Genomic DNA, 16,453 nt, shown 5'->3' on the forward strand with positions numbered 1-16,453 from the left:
CCTGGTGGGTTCAGACTAACCTAGACTAAAGGTGCTGAAGGTGCATGAGATTAAGTTTTAACCATAGTATTATAAGATATCAGCCTTTTGGCAAGACAGATTATCATTCTGAAACATTATTAGCAAACCTGTTTTCCAATGATGGAATGTACACCAAATCCTTGACTGCTGAGACAATGCTTGCCCTCTTTACTGGTTCTTTACATCACATGCAACCCTATATGAGTTGGGAAAAATTGGTTCTATTTTTCAAACAGTCATTTTATATGTTTCATTGGAACAGCATCAGACAAAAGATTGAGCATCATCTCACCAGCCAGTCCAGATTGATGATTCATCACTGAAAATCACTTTCTGATTTATTAACTTCTGTTTCCACCCATTTGTCATGTTGCTCATTTCCTATTTTCAGAGCATAATGCTTTGAGGTTTGGATGTTTTCCTTGGGCTACCTGTATGTTTTCCTTTTAAAACGTTCCTGTTTAACTTAAACCAAATTGTAGACACATTAAGGTTTTTATGCTCTCTTTTAATTGCAAATTAGTATGCATTTTCAGACTGGTATTTATTTTGAAATGCAAATTCTATATTTTTTTCCTCAACACATACAATACATACACATGTATGGCTTTTTAGTCAATGCTTTTGTGCAAAGAAACCTACGATTATGAGTCAATACAATGTCTGCTATTGTATTGATCACTAGTCCAGAACCTTAACCAGTAAGCTACCACTGCCCTAAAACATCAACAATAAGTGATTCCATATTTTTCTCTCTTTTCTTGATCTGGAAAAAAAATTGCCTATTAAACAAAATAATTGTACTGGATTTGTGTAAGGTAAACACAAGTCATGTGCTCCAGAACACACATAACCGAACACACGTTTAGAAATGCTGATGCTAAAAAACAAACACTTGCAGAATACCAGCAGTTGTGTGGTACTGGAGACTGTGAGAGATCTGGAGAGACAGGGCTCATCAGTTCTGTTCAGCTTGTTTTCTTCAAACTGACACTGTATCCCAAGGACCATTTAATGACAAGAGTAACTTTAAGTACAAGCCACATTTCTGGAAGAGATGGGACATTTAGCAAAATGTAATAAAAGAAAAAAATTCTGATTTGGTAATTGGTTTGGTTATTTAACAGACAAGTACAAATTACAAGTACAAAGTAAAAATTTGCAATCTTTTTACTAACTTGATTGTACTTTGTAAATAGAAACACATTTTAAATTTGATGCCTGCAGCAGATCCCAAAAAGTTGGAACAGGGGTAAATTTAATTAATACATTATAGAATATTTCAGTTACACCATTTTGTAATATTCTACAGTAAGTAGGTGAATTGGTCACAGGTTAGGGAATCTTCTTTGTGTATTAAAGAAGGATCCACTAAAAGCTCTCTCTTTGCAAGCAATGAATGCTCACCCACTTTGTGCCAGACTATATAAGATGATTCAGTGCCCTGATTTACAAATCAATCAGAAAAAGAAAAAATTAAGAAAATAACACAAGTCTTGCATCTACCATACACAATATTGTGAAAAGATTCAGGTAGAAGTCTGGGATGATTGTGGGAAGTCTGTGGTTATTTCAGCAAGACAAACCAGGTCACATTCTGCAAGTGCTACAACAGTGTGGCATCAAGGACACAAGTGTTTGCATGACTAGCCTGCCTGCAGTCCAGATCTGTCTCTATTAAATCTACAGTATGTGTAGCATAATGAAAAGGAGAATCAGCCGATTGCAATCATTGACTGTTGAGCAGCTAATTCTTATATCAAGATCGGGCAAAAATTCCACTTTCAATTAATTCTTATACTTAGTTCCCAAACAATACAATGTAAATAATGGGGAAGGGGATATAACAGTGGTAAACATGACTCTGCCCTAACTTTTTTTAAATGGTTGCAGGCATCAAATTCTAAATGTCTTCATATTAACAAAATACAATTAAGTCTGACAGTAAAAACAAAGAAAATATTTTCTACTACCTTTTTCAGTTACATCAGAGACTTATTAGAGATTCTTGTTTTAATTTGATTGTACAAATTTTCCCAACGTTTCTGAAAATGGGGTTTGTACATTAAATAGGCTAAATAGATTAAATATACTGTATATGTAGGGATTTATCTTACGCAAATAGCATTTGGAATTTATGTGCAATTTGGTCTGGTACTGAACAATTAAAAAAAACTGTGGTAAAAGCAGCGACTCACTTATCAAAGTATCTATATGAACAGGTGTACACCATGTGTAAATTTCAGTGAAAGGTTTGTCAAAGCAAACATCTAATGGCTTTTTAAGTTCATTAAATCTCTTCACTAAGAAAAATGCTCTTTTGGTAGGTCAGCTGGTAAGTGGAGGACATTAGGTGTTAATGAATATAACAAGGGCAGTGGTAGCTCAGCGTTTAAGGTCATGGACTAGAGATCAGAAGGTTGCTCAACAATTGAGGTTAACCCTCACTAATTGCAATAAATGTAAAAGCTTCTGCCAATCAATACTGGCCAAGATAAAACAGTGAACTTAACTTCAGGGTTGGTAAAGCTGGTAAAGTGAGCATCACACACTCACCCATTTACCTACTCACTCAATAGTCAGGTCATATCATTATTTGTTGTACGTTTCCATGTGGTTTTCCTTTGGGTTTTCTGTCCCATTACTGTTACAGTATTCTTGTTTTACTTGCTAATGTTGATTGAATGTAATAATTTCATAACATAATGATGATATTGCATCAACATTTCTCACGTTTGCTGAGCATTTACCAGCTTTAAATAAGACAATACATCGTCCCATCTTATTGTTCAACTCTCTCCTTCACCATCGATTACAACTACTAATACGTATTAGTAATAAGTTATATTTTTGACAGACTGTCAGTAGATCTAGAAGAATGAGTGGACTCTTGGTGGAAGTGGATATAGCTAAAGCCCGGCCCAGTCATGAAATGTGATCTGCAATACAATGGCAATCCGCTTGTTGCATAGCAATCTAATGCTGCTACACACAGCAGGATTTACTACTAACACTATTTACACCGACCGAAACCTTCATACTGTCGTGTATACAACAGAGCCTTGTCAAATGTAAACATTTAGCAGCCTCATGACTGTTTACTGCGCTGTCAGTCAGACAGAGAAGCCCATCACAGCAGTAATGTCATCCCGACCTGAATCCATGTTGGTTAACGTTACCTCAGTGAGTCGCGCTGCCTGCAGTGCTTATTATAATCCACAAAGCGCCGGATGTAGTAAATCATTTACGTCTAAAACCATGTTGCCGAGCCACACGCAGCTGTTTCCGTAGGCTTTATATTTAAAATAAAATTAAAAAAAACCTAATGAACACTAATTAAATGTCACGTATTTCTCTAAGCGGCCTCACAGCAGCATCTCTCCGGCGCTGCGGATTCGTGACGTGCCCGCCCACTCCGTTCAAGCCTGCCTGCTGCCTGTCTGTGCGCGTGCATGTCTCCACCAGCCTTCGCAACAGCTCACTCACGTGGACGCGCATGCCGACGTGCGCGTTTACGTCTACACAGCGTCGAGCGCGCGCAGCCATTCACCATTTAGCTTGTTTTGACCAGCAGATGACGCTCGTATCCATCCATTGTTAAATCTAATTCCCACTCGTTCTAACATAAAGTAGCATTTGCCCCTTCCCAATGTACTCTATTTTTTAATATTGGTCACACCTTTTTGCTTTTGATCTTTGAACTTATACAAGATAAAGCCAATTTAAGTAAACGAAAAGTACAATTTTGTAGAATAATTATTAAAGGAAAGTTCGCCTTCACCAGCTGATTCTATGTGGGGAAAAATTGAGTGCATGTCTAACTAATAAAGAAAGCTTCTGCAAGTAAACAGGATAACGGAGTTTACAACAGGCTTCAAAACGAGAAAAAATTAATAAATAGATGTAAATATAATTCTAAAACAGTGTATAGACTAAGACACTAGAAAGCTTTAAATATTTACTTAAATATCTCTGTGCTTGTCCCTCTTGTAAAACATATAATAAATAAAATACTGTACAAGCGAACAGAGCGGAGCAGTGGCCAACCAATCAGAATCATTTATGTCAGAAGGGGGCGTGGTAATCACACACCCGCTGTCTCCAGTAAAAAAATATTACAGAACGTGTCAGTATGGCGGAGACGGATATCAGAAACGTAGAAGTGACAGATGTAATTGAAAGGTATAATTAGACATGTTAAAATATAAAATATTGATTAATATTTGTGATGTTACAGATGTCTTATATCCCATTTAACATCATGTGTTGTTCCTGGTCATTTTGTCCTTTAGTTTCACTGGTAGGCTATGTTGTTATATTCATATTGCAGGTACAGTAATAACAAGAATGGACTTTGTTGCTTTTCAGCGTCGTGCCAGATGATGAGGGTAAAGAAAAGTTTAAGAAAGCTGATCAGATCTTGTTTTACAAGTAAGTTGATCTTGCTGAAGTAACTTTTCAGTGTAACCACCAGGTGAGTTTCTGTAACACTTGTAATAGGGCAGAGGGACACAGCCTACCTCTTTGCCTGCCAATAAATCCAAAGGGCTGTTTTTTTTCCACTATTTAGTAAATAGATAAAGGGATTTAAATTAATCCATCATATTCGTTGACTTTCTCGAACAAAGAAACAAGAAACAGTTTAAATCATTTCAGTTTTTGCACCACCTTTTGCCAAAACTGCATCCCTAAGCAGTAGCCTAGTGGTTAAGGTACTGGACTAGTAATCAGAAGGTTGCTGTTTCAAAGCCCACTACTGCCAGGTTGCTGCTCTTGGGTCCTTGAGCAAGGCCCTTAACCCTCAATTGCTTATACTGTAACTGTAATGTAAGTCACTTTGGATAAAGGCGTCTGCTAAATTATGTCAATGTATTTCTTCCATCGACATACACATGGGGTGCAGCTGGATTCTAGAAAGGTTCAACAACATTTTAATAGGGCATGTGGACCTGTTGACACCCCTGGTAAACATATATACACATTTAGATTACCCAACTTGTTTCTGATTGTTGATTATTTGCCTGAATAACCAAAACTAATCAACAGGCGACAGAAAGCCAAACCTGCATCTCAGTATTGCGCTTTACTGGATACCTTAGTCCTGAAAGAACAAGCAGCAAGTGTGGAGCTGTATAAACCTCACTCTAAGGTACAGTGCATTTATTATATGCTCTGTTCATCTATGCAAACATACAAACACTGAACATGAAATTTTACAGTTTCAACCACTGCATCTGTAGCATATGGGTAGTTGCAAAACGTTACACTTCTAAATAAATCCCAAGGACAGTTTTTAATCAATTTTAATCAATAACACCTCTTTTGTACATACAGGTTTACCTGCATATTTGCACCCCCATTGTAATGCTACACCACTTGATTGGGGCAAGACTTTTACACACAATTGTTTGGTATTTATCAGATCAGTTTGAGTAAATAATTCCAGATTTGATTCAGAGAAGACAAGTCAGTTCATATGCTAAGTAATCTTTAACATGTAGATCCATACAAGCTGTGTATTTTCTGGAACTATTTCTGCATGAACACAAATTTATCCCTCTAAATGCAGACTTTTTTTTTTTTTTTAAGTAAACTGGCAAATTTAGAAAGGACTTTTTACATATGTTACATATTACATTAGGTTGAGTGTACTAACTAAACTAAAACCATCACATCAATACAAACAGTTTCATATTCAGTTCACCAAATTGTCATTATCTGCATCAAACAGGAAAATCTGCTGGTCTTTATACGAAAAATTAAAAGTGGAGCCATCAGAGTCACAATCGATGAGCTGCACCCTGTCAAAGAACGGTATAAAGTAACAGATGTCTTGACCAGAGACCCAGAATATGAGCCGTAAGATAAGAATTTTACTTTTTACTCCTGATGTAATTTTGATGTAATGTTTTTATACAAATGTCAAATATTTAACAAACAAGTATGTCTAATTTAACAGGTTGAGAATTGAGTGGAAGAGAGCTGACTGTGTTTCACTGACGTGGGGTCCAGGACAGTACCATGTCCAAATTTTAGCTTCTCCTTTCAGCCTAGAGATTCTTCATAAGGAAGAGGTGCTTGTCACATTCAACCGTGAAGGCAGGCTGTGCTTTGAGACACCAAGTGATTCAGCCAGGTGCATTTATAAAATGTATATTCAAACATGCTAATCCATATTTATAAATGTGTCATAAATGTATAGTGGAGAGATAGTAGCTACATTAGTAGCCAGAACATATCAACATTTGGAGCGGAAACAGAAGTCTTTTCTTAAATACAGGTGTTCTGTTATTCACTATTTACACGATTTCCTTGTATAAAATTTCACTGACAAGCAGTGTTAAGTTCAGCAGTATGTTTAGGGCAGTATCATAAATAAACAAAATAGGAATACTATGGACAGGGCACTAATGTTGGTAATTTAAATGTTATTTCAAACTAGGCTTTCAAGATAGATAGTATATTGGGTTAGTTCACATAGTTATTTACAAACGCAACACATTGCATTTCCCAATGGTAAATTTAAGGTTTAGCCAGCGTAAAGCCATTATTTGTCTAGCAATTTAGAGATAATATCCATAATCTAACTTGCAGCTGTGCACCATAAGTCTGGCTATGAATAACTGATTGTTATGTCATTATGACCTGTTATCTCTATGTGTTTAAAAGTTAAAAGTTGCAGCTGAAATAACACTCAAATTTCCCCCATGGGGATCAATATAGGAATCTTATCTTATCTTAAATTGAGCATTTTCATGTTCTGCAGTTAATTCTTTCTGACTTTTACAGGCAACCCTTAAGTTCACATCAGGTAAAAACAATTTAATATAAATAAAATAATACAGTAATGCCATATAATACATATGTGGTCAGAAATGCTGTTCTCTTATTTTTCAGGGGAAGGAAGATTTTCTAGGGCTGTGGAAGGAGACCTTCAGACAGTTTCAGGACATCAAAGCAAATGGTGAGTCTGTGTTTTTTTGTTTAACTTTAACTTTACAGAGAGCCTTACAAAGTTTCATAAGGAATACTGTAATCATTGGTATTTCAGGTCCCACTTCAGTAGGTATTGACCTTAGCTTGCATGGTTTTAGCCATGCTTATGGTCTTCCTGAACACGCTGATTCTCTCCAGCTCAAGGACACGAGGTAAAGTTCATTCTGGTTACTACTTTATACATTCCAAAATTTTACGTTAATGACAAATTTGAAATGCTCTGTATTCTTAGTCACCTAAACATTCAAGTAAAACTGCTTAACTGGATCAGATATCAGCCTAACTCCACCATCTGATATCAGTCTAACTCCACTTTTTTTGTTTTGTTTTACAGAGGTGGTGAGCCGTATCGATTGTACAACCTGGATGTGTTTGCTTATGAGATCGGCAGCAGACTGGGACTGTATGGTTCTGTTCCTCTGTTGTTAACTCACAATCCGGACCGAACTCTAGGGGTGTTCTGGCTCAACGCCTCTGAGACTGTGGTGGATCTGCAGTATCATTCAAACCATCCTCAGGTATCATTCTATCAATTTATACACTTCATGGCCAAAAATATGTGAACACCCCTTCTAATTAGCGAGGCCAGTTGATTCAGCCACAGTTGCAAACAAGTGCATAAAATTGAACATGCAGCTAAAAAGGCTTTATGGAAAGATGCTAGCAGTAGAATGAATTCCCTCTTCTGCACGTCTAGGGTCGCCTCACTCAATTGTAAGTGCTGTTATTGCGAAGTTGCTTACATAATGGAATTGTAAATGCTGAAGTTAATGTGGCATAAAATCAAAATCAGCTTGTTGGAAGCTTCATGGTTTGGATTCCATGGCCCTGTTATTAGATTTTTGAGCAGTAGAGTCAGGAAACACTATCATCTTGCAATCTGGGGAAATAAATCCAAGTTTGGTAAATGCCAGTAAAATGTTACCCCTCTGAATGCGTAATTGTGTTTATTTTATTTGAGTTTCCTGTTCTACATCTGATTTATCCTGGTCAGGGTCATGGTGGGTTCAGCTTCCCAATCATGTCTGTATGTAGATGTCACACTGATAGAACCACTGGGGATTCAAACCTTGGATCCCAGTGCTAGTGGGTTAGCGTAATTTAGTGCTGTCACCTGAGCGCCTTGAATGCATAATGCCAACTGCATTTTAATAAAAAATGGTTGGGATATTTTGGAGTGGCCTCTTAGTCACAATTAAAATTATATTAAAGCTGTGTTTTGATGCAGGATGAAGATGGTCCCCCAGTGAAGAGGAGCAGAATTAATCAAACTAGTGTGAACTGGGTGTCAGAAAGTGGAAGAATTGATTGCTTTATACTGCTGGGACCATCTCCATCCCAGTTGTTTTGGCAGTATGCTCAGCTTACAGGTATTTACCCTCTCTGAGTGTTATTAAATACTGCATGTATGTATTACAGACAAATTTAAACACATATTATAATTTATATAACTGATTATATAACTGATGACTCTAATCCCCACAGCCTGACAGTCTATAAATTGTTAACATTTATTCTCACAAATATTTGAACAATAATGTGGGGGCTACAGTGGGCTGAGCTGCATTAATACATTATAGGTCTAGGAGCTTCAACGTTTCCCCACCTATACCTTATTGTGTTCTGCTTTAATATTTTGGTATGTCAAGTAGCCTGCCAGATATTAGACAACTTTTCTTTATCTGTTGACAGGATACCAGGCCCTGCCCCCTCTGTTTTCTTTAGGCTATCACCAGTGCCGTTGGAACTATGAGAATGAAGAGGATGTTAGAGCTGTGAATGCTGGCTTTGACCTCTATGACATTCCTTATGATGTGATCTGGCTGGATATAGAGCACACCGAAGGAAAACGCTACTTTACATGGGACTCCAAGCACTTTCCCAACCCAGTGGACATGCAGCTTGAGCTACAGATAAAGAATAGGAAGGTAAGTATCTGTTTGCAGTAGGTTAAGCTGTACTTCAAGCCTATTCTAAATTATTAATAATCTGTTGTGTCTCTATGTTGACTTTAGCTGGTGGTTATCAGTGATCCTCATATTAAGGCTGATCTCGATTGGCCTTTTTTCTGTGATGCAAGAGATGGTGACCATTTCGTGAAGAACAGAGATGGTGGTGTTTACCATGGAACTTGTTGGCCAGGTATCTTCTCAGGATTGAATACTAGTAAGAATTGGCTGAATTAGCAAAAACAAATTCTGGGATGAAGGGACATATACTGTACTTAAATGTATCTCTTACACTTTTGCTTATTTTATTATTGTAATTACTGGCATTCAGAGATTTTACTGGTCGAATGTTTTGAAACTTTGCTGCATCATAGGTGATTCCTGCTATTTGGACTTCAGTAGCTCGAGGACAAGGTCATGGTACGCCAGCCAGTTTTCATTTGACAAGTACAAAGTAAGTGTAGTCAAAAAATCAAAGGTTTTTTTTTTCATATACATTGTACATGCATTTATTCAACCATCCATTGTCTGTTTTACCACCATTTTATTCTGGTCAGGGTCATGGTGGGTCTGATTTATTGGGCCAGAAAAGGTCGCCAGTCCATCACGGGGCACACATGGGGCAATTTTAGTAGCTCTAATTAACCTGACTGTCTGGCTTTGGACTTGTGGGAGGAGACCGGAGCCTCTGGAGAAAACCCACACGGACACTGAGAGAACATGCAAACTCCAAAAAATGCAAATGGATGAATTATTTTAGATACATTTTAGATTTATGGTTGATTTTTGATATTTGTAATTCTCTCTTTTTTACTTACTTCCTATGTACCCTTCCTATGGCTTATTTTTTGCACTGTTCATTAGGGATCTACAGAGTCCTTATTCGTGTGGAATGATATGAACGAGCCCTCCGTCTTCAACGGACCTGAGCAGACGATGCCTAAAGATGCGGTTCACTCTGGAGGCTGGGAACACAGGGAACTGCACAACCTGTATGGCTTCTTCCAGGTCAGAGCAGCCCTGAAATCTATCCACATTTTGCATTTAGAAGTGTTTAAAGACCGCATAGGTGAAAACAATCATATTGCTTCCACAGCACATGGCTACTGCAGAGGGTTTAATAACTCGATCCGGCGGTCAGGAGAGACCATTTGTTCTTTCCCGGTCCTTCTTTGCTGGCTCTCAGAGGATGGGTAAGCTTAAGCCTGTATGGAATAGTTTCAAAGTACAGTAAATTTATTTATTTAACCATGTGTAACTTTTGTGGTATTTTCATTCGACAGGAGCAATATGGACAGGGGACAATGTTGCTACCTGGGAGTATCTGAAGATCTCAATCCCTATGCTGTTGTCATTAAGTATCACTGGAATACAGTTTTGTGGCGGTGAGTCAACATGGATTAGTGGATGTCAAATAAAACTATTCTTTTTGATTTGGTTAAACATCAAAACATCACAATAGGCCTAGATTTTTAAGATTTCTTTCAAATAAAAGATTTTTTTAAAGCCATCTCCTTCTCCTAGGCTCATTTTTTAAATTAAAACTAAAGTACTTGGGTACGAATTCTGCCTGAGATACCCTAGAGCTTAATGATTACCCATAATCTTAATGATTTTTGATGCAAACATGAACTACATTGATACTTATTGTTCTTATATATGTAACCTGTAAAGGACTAAATATTATCAGTGGACAGACATAGCTAAATAGAACATATGTATTCCTAAATAACAGTGAGAAACAAGTATATGCATCAAAACCATTAGATTGAATTATTGTTGCAAGCCGACTGTGTTTAATTTTCTTTAACTAAGCTTCAGTTGGTTTTATTCGGAATCTTGTAGTGTGTTTTGTTACCAGAAAAAATTTAATTCTGTGTTAAACACAATCCTACTAATGACTAGATTGGACACAAATAGTTGTAATTGACATTTTCTGATTTGTAATAATTTTAAAATAGATTATTAGTTTATGATTATATGCTTTCAATTATAGTAATAATAATATAATGTTCTGAACAATGCAGAATTGCTCTAAGTGTGTAATATGTATGTACCTTGACATATCATGTTTTGTGTGTGTAGCTGATGTCGGAGGTTTTGTGCAGGATCCAGACCCTGAGTTGCTGGTACGTTGGTACCAGGCAGGAGCTCTGCAGCCCTTCTTTAGAGGCCACTCAGCCAAACAGACCAAGCGGCGTGAACCCTGGCTTTTTGAAGACACAGTCACTTCAGCAGTGAGATTAGCAATCCAACAGAGATACTGCCTCCTGCCCTACTGGTATACGCTCTTTCATCTCGCACATACCACAGCGTTGCCCCCTATAAGGTAAACACATTATTTGAGAACTGAGTTGTAGAGAAGCAAACCTGATTTATTGAAAATCATTGTAATCTGTGTTTTTTTTTTTCAGACCACTGTGGGTGGAGTTCCCCAAGGAGACAGAAACCTTTACCTTGGACAATCAGTACATGATTGGTAATGAAAGCATGTTACTTTCTCAGGGGGGAGTGATTTTTTTTTTTGGTCACCACAGTGGATCATTCTAGTCCGCATACTTGATTTGGCACTGTTTTTACACCAGATGCCCTTCCTGTCATAACCTCCCTATATTTTCATCTGGGCTTGAGATCAGCACTGAAAGCGCACTTGTAAGTGCACAGGCTGTTTTCCTCTACCAAAAGACAATAGCGTGACTGACCAATAGCATGTAGTTTTCTGTTAACAGTTCAGCAAAATAATTGCTAATAAATAATACATTTGGCTTTTGCCCTGTAATAACTTAGTTGCTGCAAAATATACCTCCGAAATAAACTATATGGTCAAAAGTATGTGGACACCTGACCAAGAACTTTGAATGAATGAATATGATGTTCGCATGATAGATCAGCATATCTTGTTAAAGGTAATTAAGTTAAGCTTAAGTAATTAAGTAGTTGTATAGCTCCAGTACCAGATTAAATGAGTCTTACACCAATCACGTCAACCATCATTTCAGGTAACGCTCTACTGGCGTGTCCTGTAACTGACCCAGGGGTCACAGACATCAAGGTTTTATTGCCAGGGCCAGATCAGGTCAGTCTAATGCTCAAAAATACTCCTTATAAATGCCTGAATATCAGCATATATCAGTTTGTAACCTGTGTATTTGTGTAGCAGCTGTGGTATGATATCAGCAATGGTACAGTGTACAGAGGAGGCATGACTGTGACTCTTCCTGTGACTCTGGAGACGGTGAGTTAATGACAGGGGTTTACATGCTCTATTAATCAAATCAGGTTGTGTAAACTGCATAGTCTGATAACTAAAGCTGGATTATGGTCTACTAAAACATCATTTAAGGTCACTGGACACCACTTTTTAAAAAACCAGTGAATGGAACAGATTTCTAAATTCATTTCTTCTTGTTTATTTGCGTTCTGGTTTATAGTTATCAGTGCACATGCATCTTATTCTCATAGCTGTTTTGTAAGATCTAACTATGCGTCTAGACAAAAGGGCAGATGATTAGATATTTGTGCTTGCTGTATGTACTTTACTGTATATGTGGTGTACATTGCATTGAAGACGTCACAGTTTATTACTTTGTTTTGTACTACTACTCCTCAGTCCACCTGAAGTGTACATATATTGTGCCATATGTACTGTAGTTTCATTACACTAACCCAGCCTCACACTCAACAATGTAAACACCTTGTTTGGCAGCCAAGCGTACCATTTAACATACCTGATTTTTCTTTTGCTTGTACCAGGTGCCTGTGTTTCAGCATGGAGGAACAGTGGTACCCAGGAGAACAGACTGTGGCTCCTGCACAGCTGATCTCCAGCAATATCCCTTCACTCTTACTGTAGCTCTGGACTCTGAGGTAATCATCCTCTTCAGTTTAATAGCGTTTTTTTTTCTGGTATTGCTTCACCTGAAGCTCTGATGTTCTTATTACAATGTTTATAATTCTTTAGTCATGCTCTTAGAGTGTATGGAGACAAAATTATTTATACACAGACCAAATAAAAGTGTCAGAAAAGTGGTGCAGCTGATAGTGTGAGTGCCATGCAGCTCAAGGGTCATGGGAACCTGAGTTTATGAGATTCTCATTACTGTCCATGAGGAATTTGACATACGTCCTAGTATCTGCCTGGGTTGTACATGGGTGTGTAATGCCATTTAATGATTTATTAATAAATTCGAATAAATGAATACATTTTAAATGTCTGTTTATATGGGATTACATAAGACATACATTTCTAGTGGCCAAATAATAATCACTATAACACCTGTAAAAACTAATATGAATTTAAATAGGACTTAAACCAAGAAGCAGTTTCTTCTAGCATGCTACAATTCAAATCTGATAAGTGTTTGTTTTACAGGGCAATGCAGAGGGTGTGTTGTATCTGGATGATGGACATTCTTTTAGCTACAGGGACAAAAAGCAGTTCTGTCTGCGCAAGTTCACTGTGCAGTCTGGTAGACTTATTAGCAGGTAAAGGTTCCAATTTTTCCTCGCCTTTCACCATTTATGTGTATAGTTGTATTTTTTAATCAAAATGCAGATTAAAAACAGAGGCAAACAATCATGCTTTTGCTGTGGGTGTGGCAGTAGTAAGATTTTAACTAAAACTCTTTATGTGAAATACAATCATAAATCATTACCATATAACACACTAACACTAAACTACCAACGGACAAGAGTTCAAAGGCTGTTGCTGGATGAGCATTACATCAAACAGGGCATCACTTTACTGGCTGTGTGTCAGGTCGTTAAACTAAGAGCAATGCCAGGTCCCAAATTTATTCCACTACTGTATTGGAGTGGGTCTGATTAACTGGGCGAAAGGCAGGAAAAACTCTATACAGGTTGTCAAACAAGGCAGACACACACACACACACACACACTTAAGGCAGTTTTTGTAGCTCCAGCTAGCCTGACTGCATGTCTAGACTTGTAGGCGGAAACCAAAGCACCTGGAGGAAACTCATGTGGACATAGGGAGAACATACAAACTCCACACAGAAAAGAAATCAAACCCAGGCATGTTGCTGTGAGGTGACAGTGCTATCCACTGTGCAACCGTGCTGCCTAACTAACAATATGCACAGGCAGATGTTGATATACCTGAAACCAAATGTCTGAATTGATTAAGTTAATTAACGCAATAACATTTATAACAGGATCATGAATTATGTAATTGCATAATGGAGCAGAAAAAGTAAACAGTGGTATTAAGTCGATGTTTAAGACCAGCAGCACAGTTACTGTACATCTACGATAGGAGTTTAGGTGAAAATACCATGTGTGACCTGAAGGGGGCGCGCATTATCAACAGAACGTACTGTAACACTGACGCCTTCTTGTTGGAAACTGTATAACTGGATGAGACTGTTTGTATAAATGGCTCACAATTGTATTTAAACTATGCATCTTTGGCCCCTGAGCTTTCCAATAACCGCATGTAAACAAAAGGCAGGCTCTGACTTACCAGACTGGGGTCTGTCTGTGCATGTGCCTGGATTTTTTCATTTGGGGAAAGTCAGAATCTTGCATGTTTTTATATACAGATGTGCAGATGAAGGCGTGTTCATCTCTGATTGCAAACTGGAATCAGTGGTAATTCTGGGTCAGAAGAAACTACACAGCAGTCCAACTTTAAAATCAGGTAAAATTAAATATTGTTATAATGTATTTTTTCATGCATCACTACAAAATGATGCAATAGTTACTTCTACATTTTAAATATGATGTTGCATAGTATGTGCTATGAATTAATTCTTAGCAAATTTGCTACTGTACAGTAGTTTTTTCTTCTTTATTAATCTAATCCTACTCTCTTTCCAGAGGCAGGAATGACCCCGGTCACATTTAACTTTGAACCAAAGCAAGCTGTGCTGACAATGACTGGTTTGGACCTGGACATACACAAAGACTGGGAAATATATGGCCTGACGTAAAATTGGCTAAAAACAGGATAATAGCATGCTGTGTGTAAAAAAAAACATGTCAGTTCATTAAAAACATTTACCTTTAATTTACAGTGGTTAATTCTGTGTTAGTCTTGTGAAGCACTGTTGACGTTTACATTTATGGTATTTAGCAGACGCTTAAATCCAAAGTGACTGCAACAATACAATTTAAGGGTCTTGCTCAGGGGCCCAACAGTGGCATTTTGGAAGTGATGGGGTTTGAACCAGGGACTTTTTTCAATAACAATTCCATTAACCACTGACCTACCAACCTACCAATGTGCTATTCTCCTAATGTCATTTAGCATTGCGGATAGTGTAAAAGTAGGCTATAAACCACATTAATTCACAACAAATTTAACACTTCTTAAACTTAAGCAAACAAACTAACATTGAAAATGTTGAAAAATATTATAAAAAACAGACTGTTTACTTCAGTTTTCTTGGATGTTTTCAATGCATTGTTGTGCTTCTTGGTGTCTTCTAATGAATGACAGCACACAATGCACCGTTACTCACTTGTTCTTTCCGTGTAAAGATTTATTTTACATGCTACAATGCAGTCTGCGATTTATACATCTTTATATTACAGCATTATTTTCTTCTAATATACAGTTTACAGTTAACAATTTGCAGTGCACTCATTTAACATACGGTTTTGTACGTTAGTGTGCTATTCCCTCATTACTTCTGCAATTGCAGCCTCTGCTGGCTGATTGAAGGAACCTGCACAGAGATGGTAAATAATGGAGAGCAGTGTGTCACTCTATATACAGGGGTTGGACAAAATAACTGAAACACCTGTCATTTTAGTGTGGGAGGTTTCATGGCTAAATTGGACCAGTCTGGTGGCCAATCTTCATTAATTGCACATTGCACCAGTAAGAGCAGAGTGTGAAGGTTCAATTAGCAGGGTAAGAGCACAGTTTTGCTCAAAATATTGCAATGCACACAACATTATGGGTGACATACCAGAGTTCAAAAGAGGACAAATTGTTGGTGCACGTCTTGCTGGCGCATCTGTGACCAAGACAGCAAGTCTTTGTGATGTATCAAGAGCCACGGTATCCAGGGTAATGTCAGCATACCACCAAGAAGGACAAACCACATCCAACAGGATTAACTGTGGACGCAAGAGGAAGCTGTCTGAAAGGGATGTTCGGGTGCTAACCCGGATTGTATCCAAAAAACATAAAACCACGGCTGCCCAAATCACGGCAGAATTAAATGTGCACCTAAACTCTCCTGTTTCCACCAGAACTGTCCGTCGGGAGCTCCACAGGGTCAATATACACGGCCGGGCTGCTATAGCCAAACCTTTGGTCACTCGTGCCAATGCCAAACGTCGGTTTCAATGGTGCAAGGAGCGCAAATCTTGGGCTGTGGACAATGTGAAACATGTATTGTTCTCTGATGAGTCCACCTTTACTGTTTTCCCCACATCCGGGAGAGTTACGGTGTGGAGAAGCCCCAAAGAAGCGTACCACCCAGACTGTTGCATGCCCAGAGTGAAGCATGGGGGTG

At 38.0% G+C, this 16,453-nt stretch overlaps 1 protein-coding gene across 4 annotated transcripts; it reads left to right on the plus strand.

Annotated features, from left to right (window-relative positions):
* Positions 1-4,146: 4,146 nt before the first annotated feature.
* Positions 4,147-14,994, plus strand: ganc (glucosidase, alpha; neutral C). Of its 4 annotated transcripts, none has more exons than XM_063007371.1 (24): positions 4,147-4,203; positions 4,390-4,452; positions 5,068-5,170; positions 5,753-5,880; positions 5,981-6,172; positions 6,811-6,832; positions 6,919-6,985; positions 7,073-7,169; positions 7,352-7,535; positions 8,246-8,387; positions 8,710-8,945; positions 9,033-9,159; positions 9,341-9,420; positions 9,831-9,974; positions 10,063-10,159; positions 10,250-10,351; positions 11,052-11,295; positions 11,381-11,445; positions 11,966-12,042; positions 12,124-12,201; positions 12,720-12,833; positions 13,339-13,451; positions 14,528-14,625; positions 14,805-14,994. In XM_063007371.1, exons 1-24 carry the CDS (start codon positions 4,154-4,156, stop codon positions 14,915-14,917), a joined length of 2,736 nt encoding a protein of 911 aa, XP_062863441.1. In that variant the 5' UTR covers positions 4,147-4,153; the 3' UTR covers positions 14,918-14,994. The 4 variants fall into 4 exon arrangements, with proteins under 4 accessions (XP_062863441.1, XP_062863442.1, XP_062863443.1 ...); XM_063007372.1 differs by having other exon boundaries at positions 12,127-12,201; XM_063007373.1 differs by having other exon boundaries at positions 5,981-6,157.
* Positions 14,995-16,453: the final 1,459 nt, after the last annotated feature.

The sequence above is a fragment of the Trichomycterus rosablanca genome, chromosome 13 (assembly GCF_030014385.1).
Source record: "Trichomycterus rosablanca isolate fTriRos1 chromosome 13, fTriRos1.hap1, whole genome shotgun sequence".
Classification (NCBI taxonomy): Eukaryota; Metazoa; Chordata; class Actinopteri; order Siluriformes; family Trichomycteridae; genus Trichomycterus; species Trichomycterus rosablanca.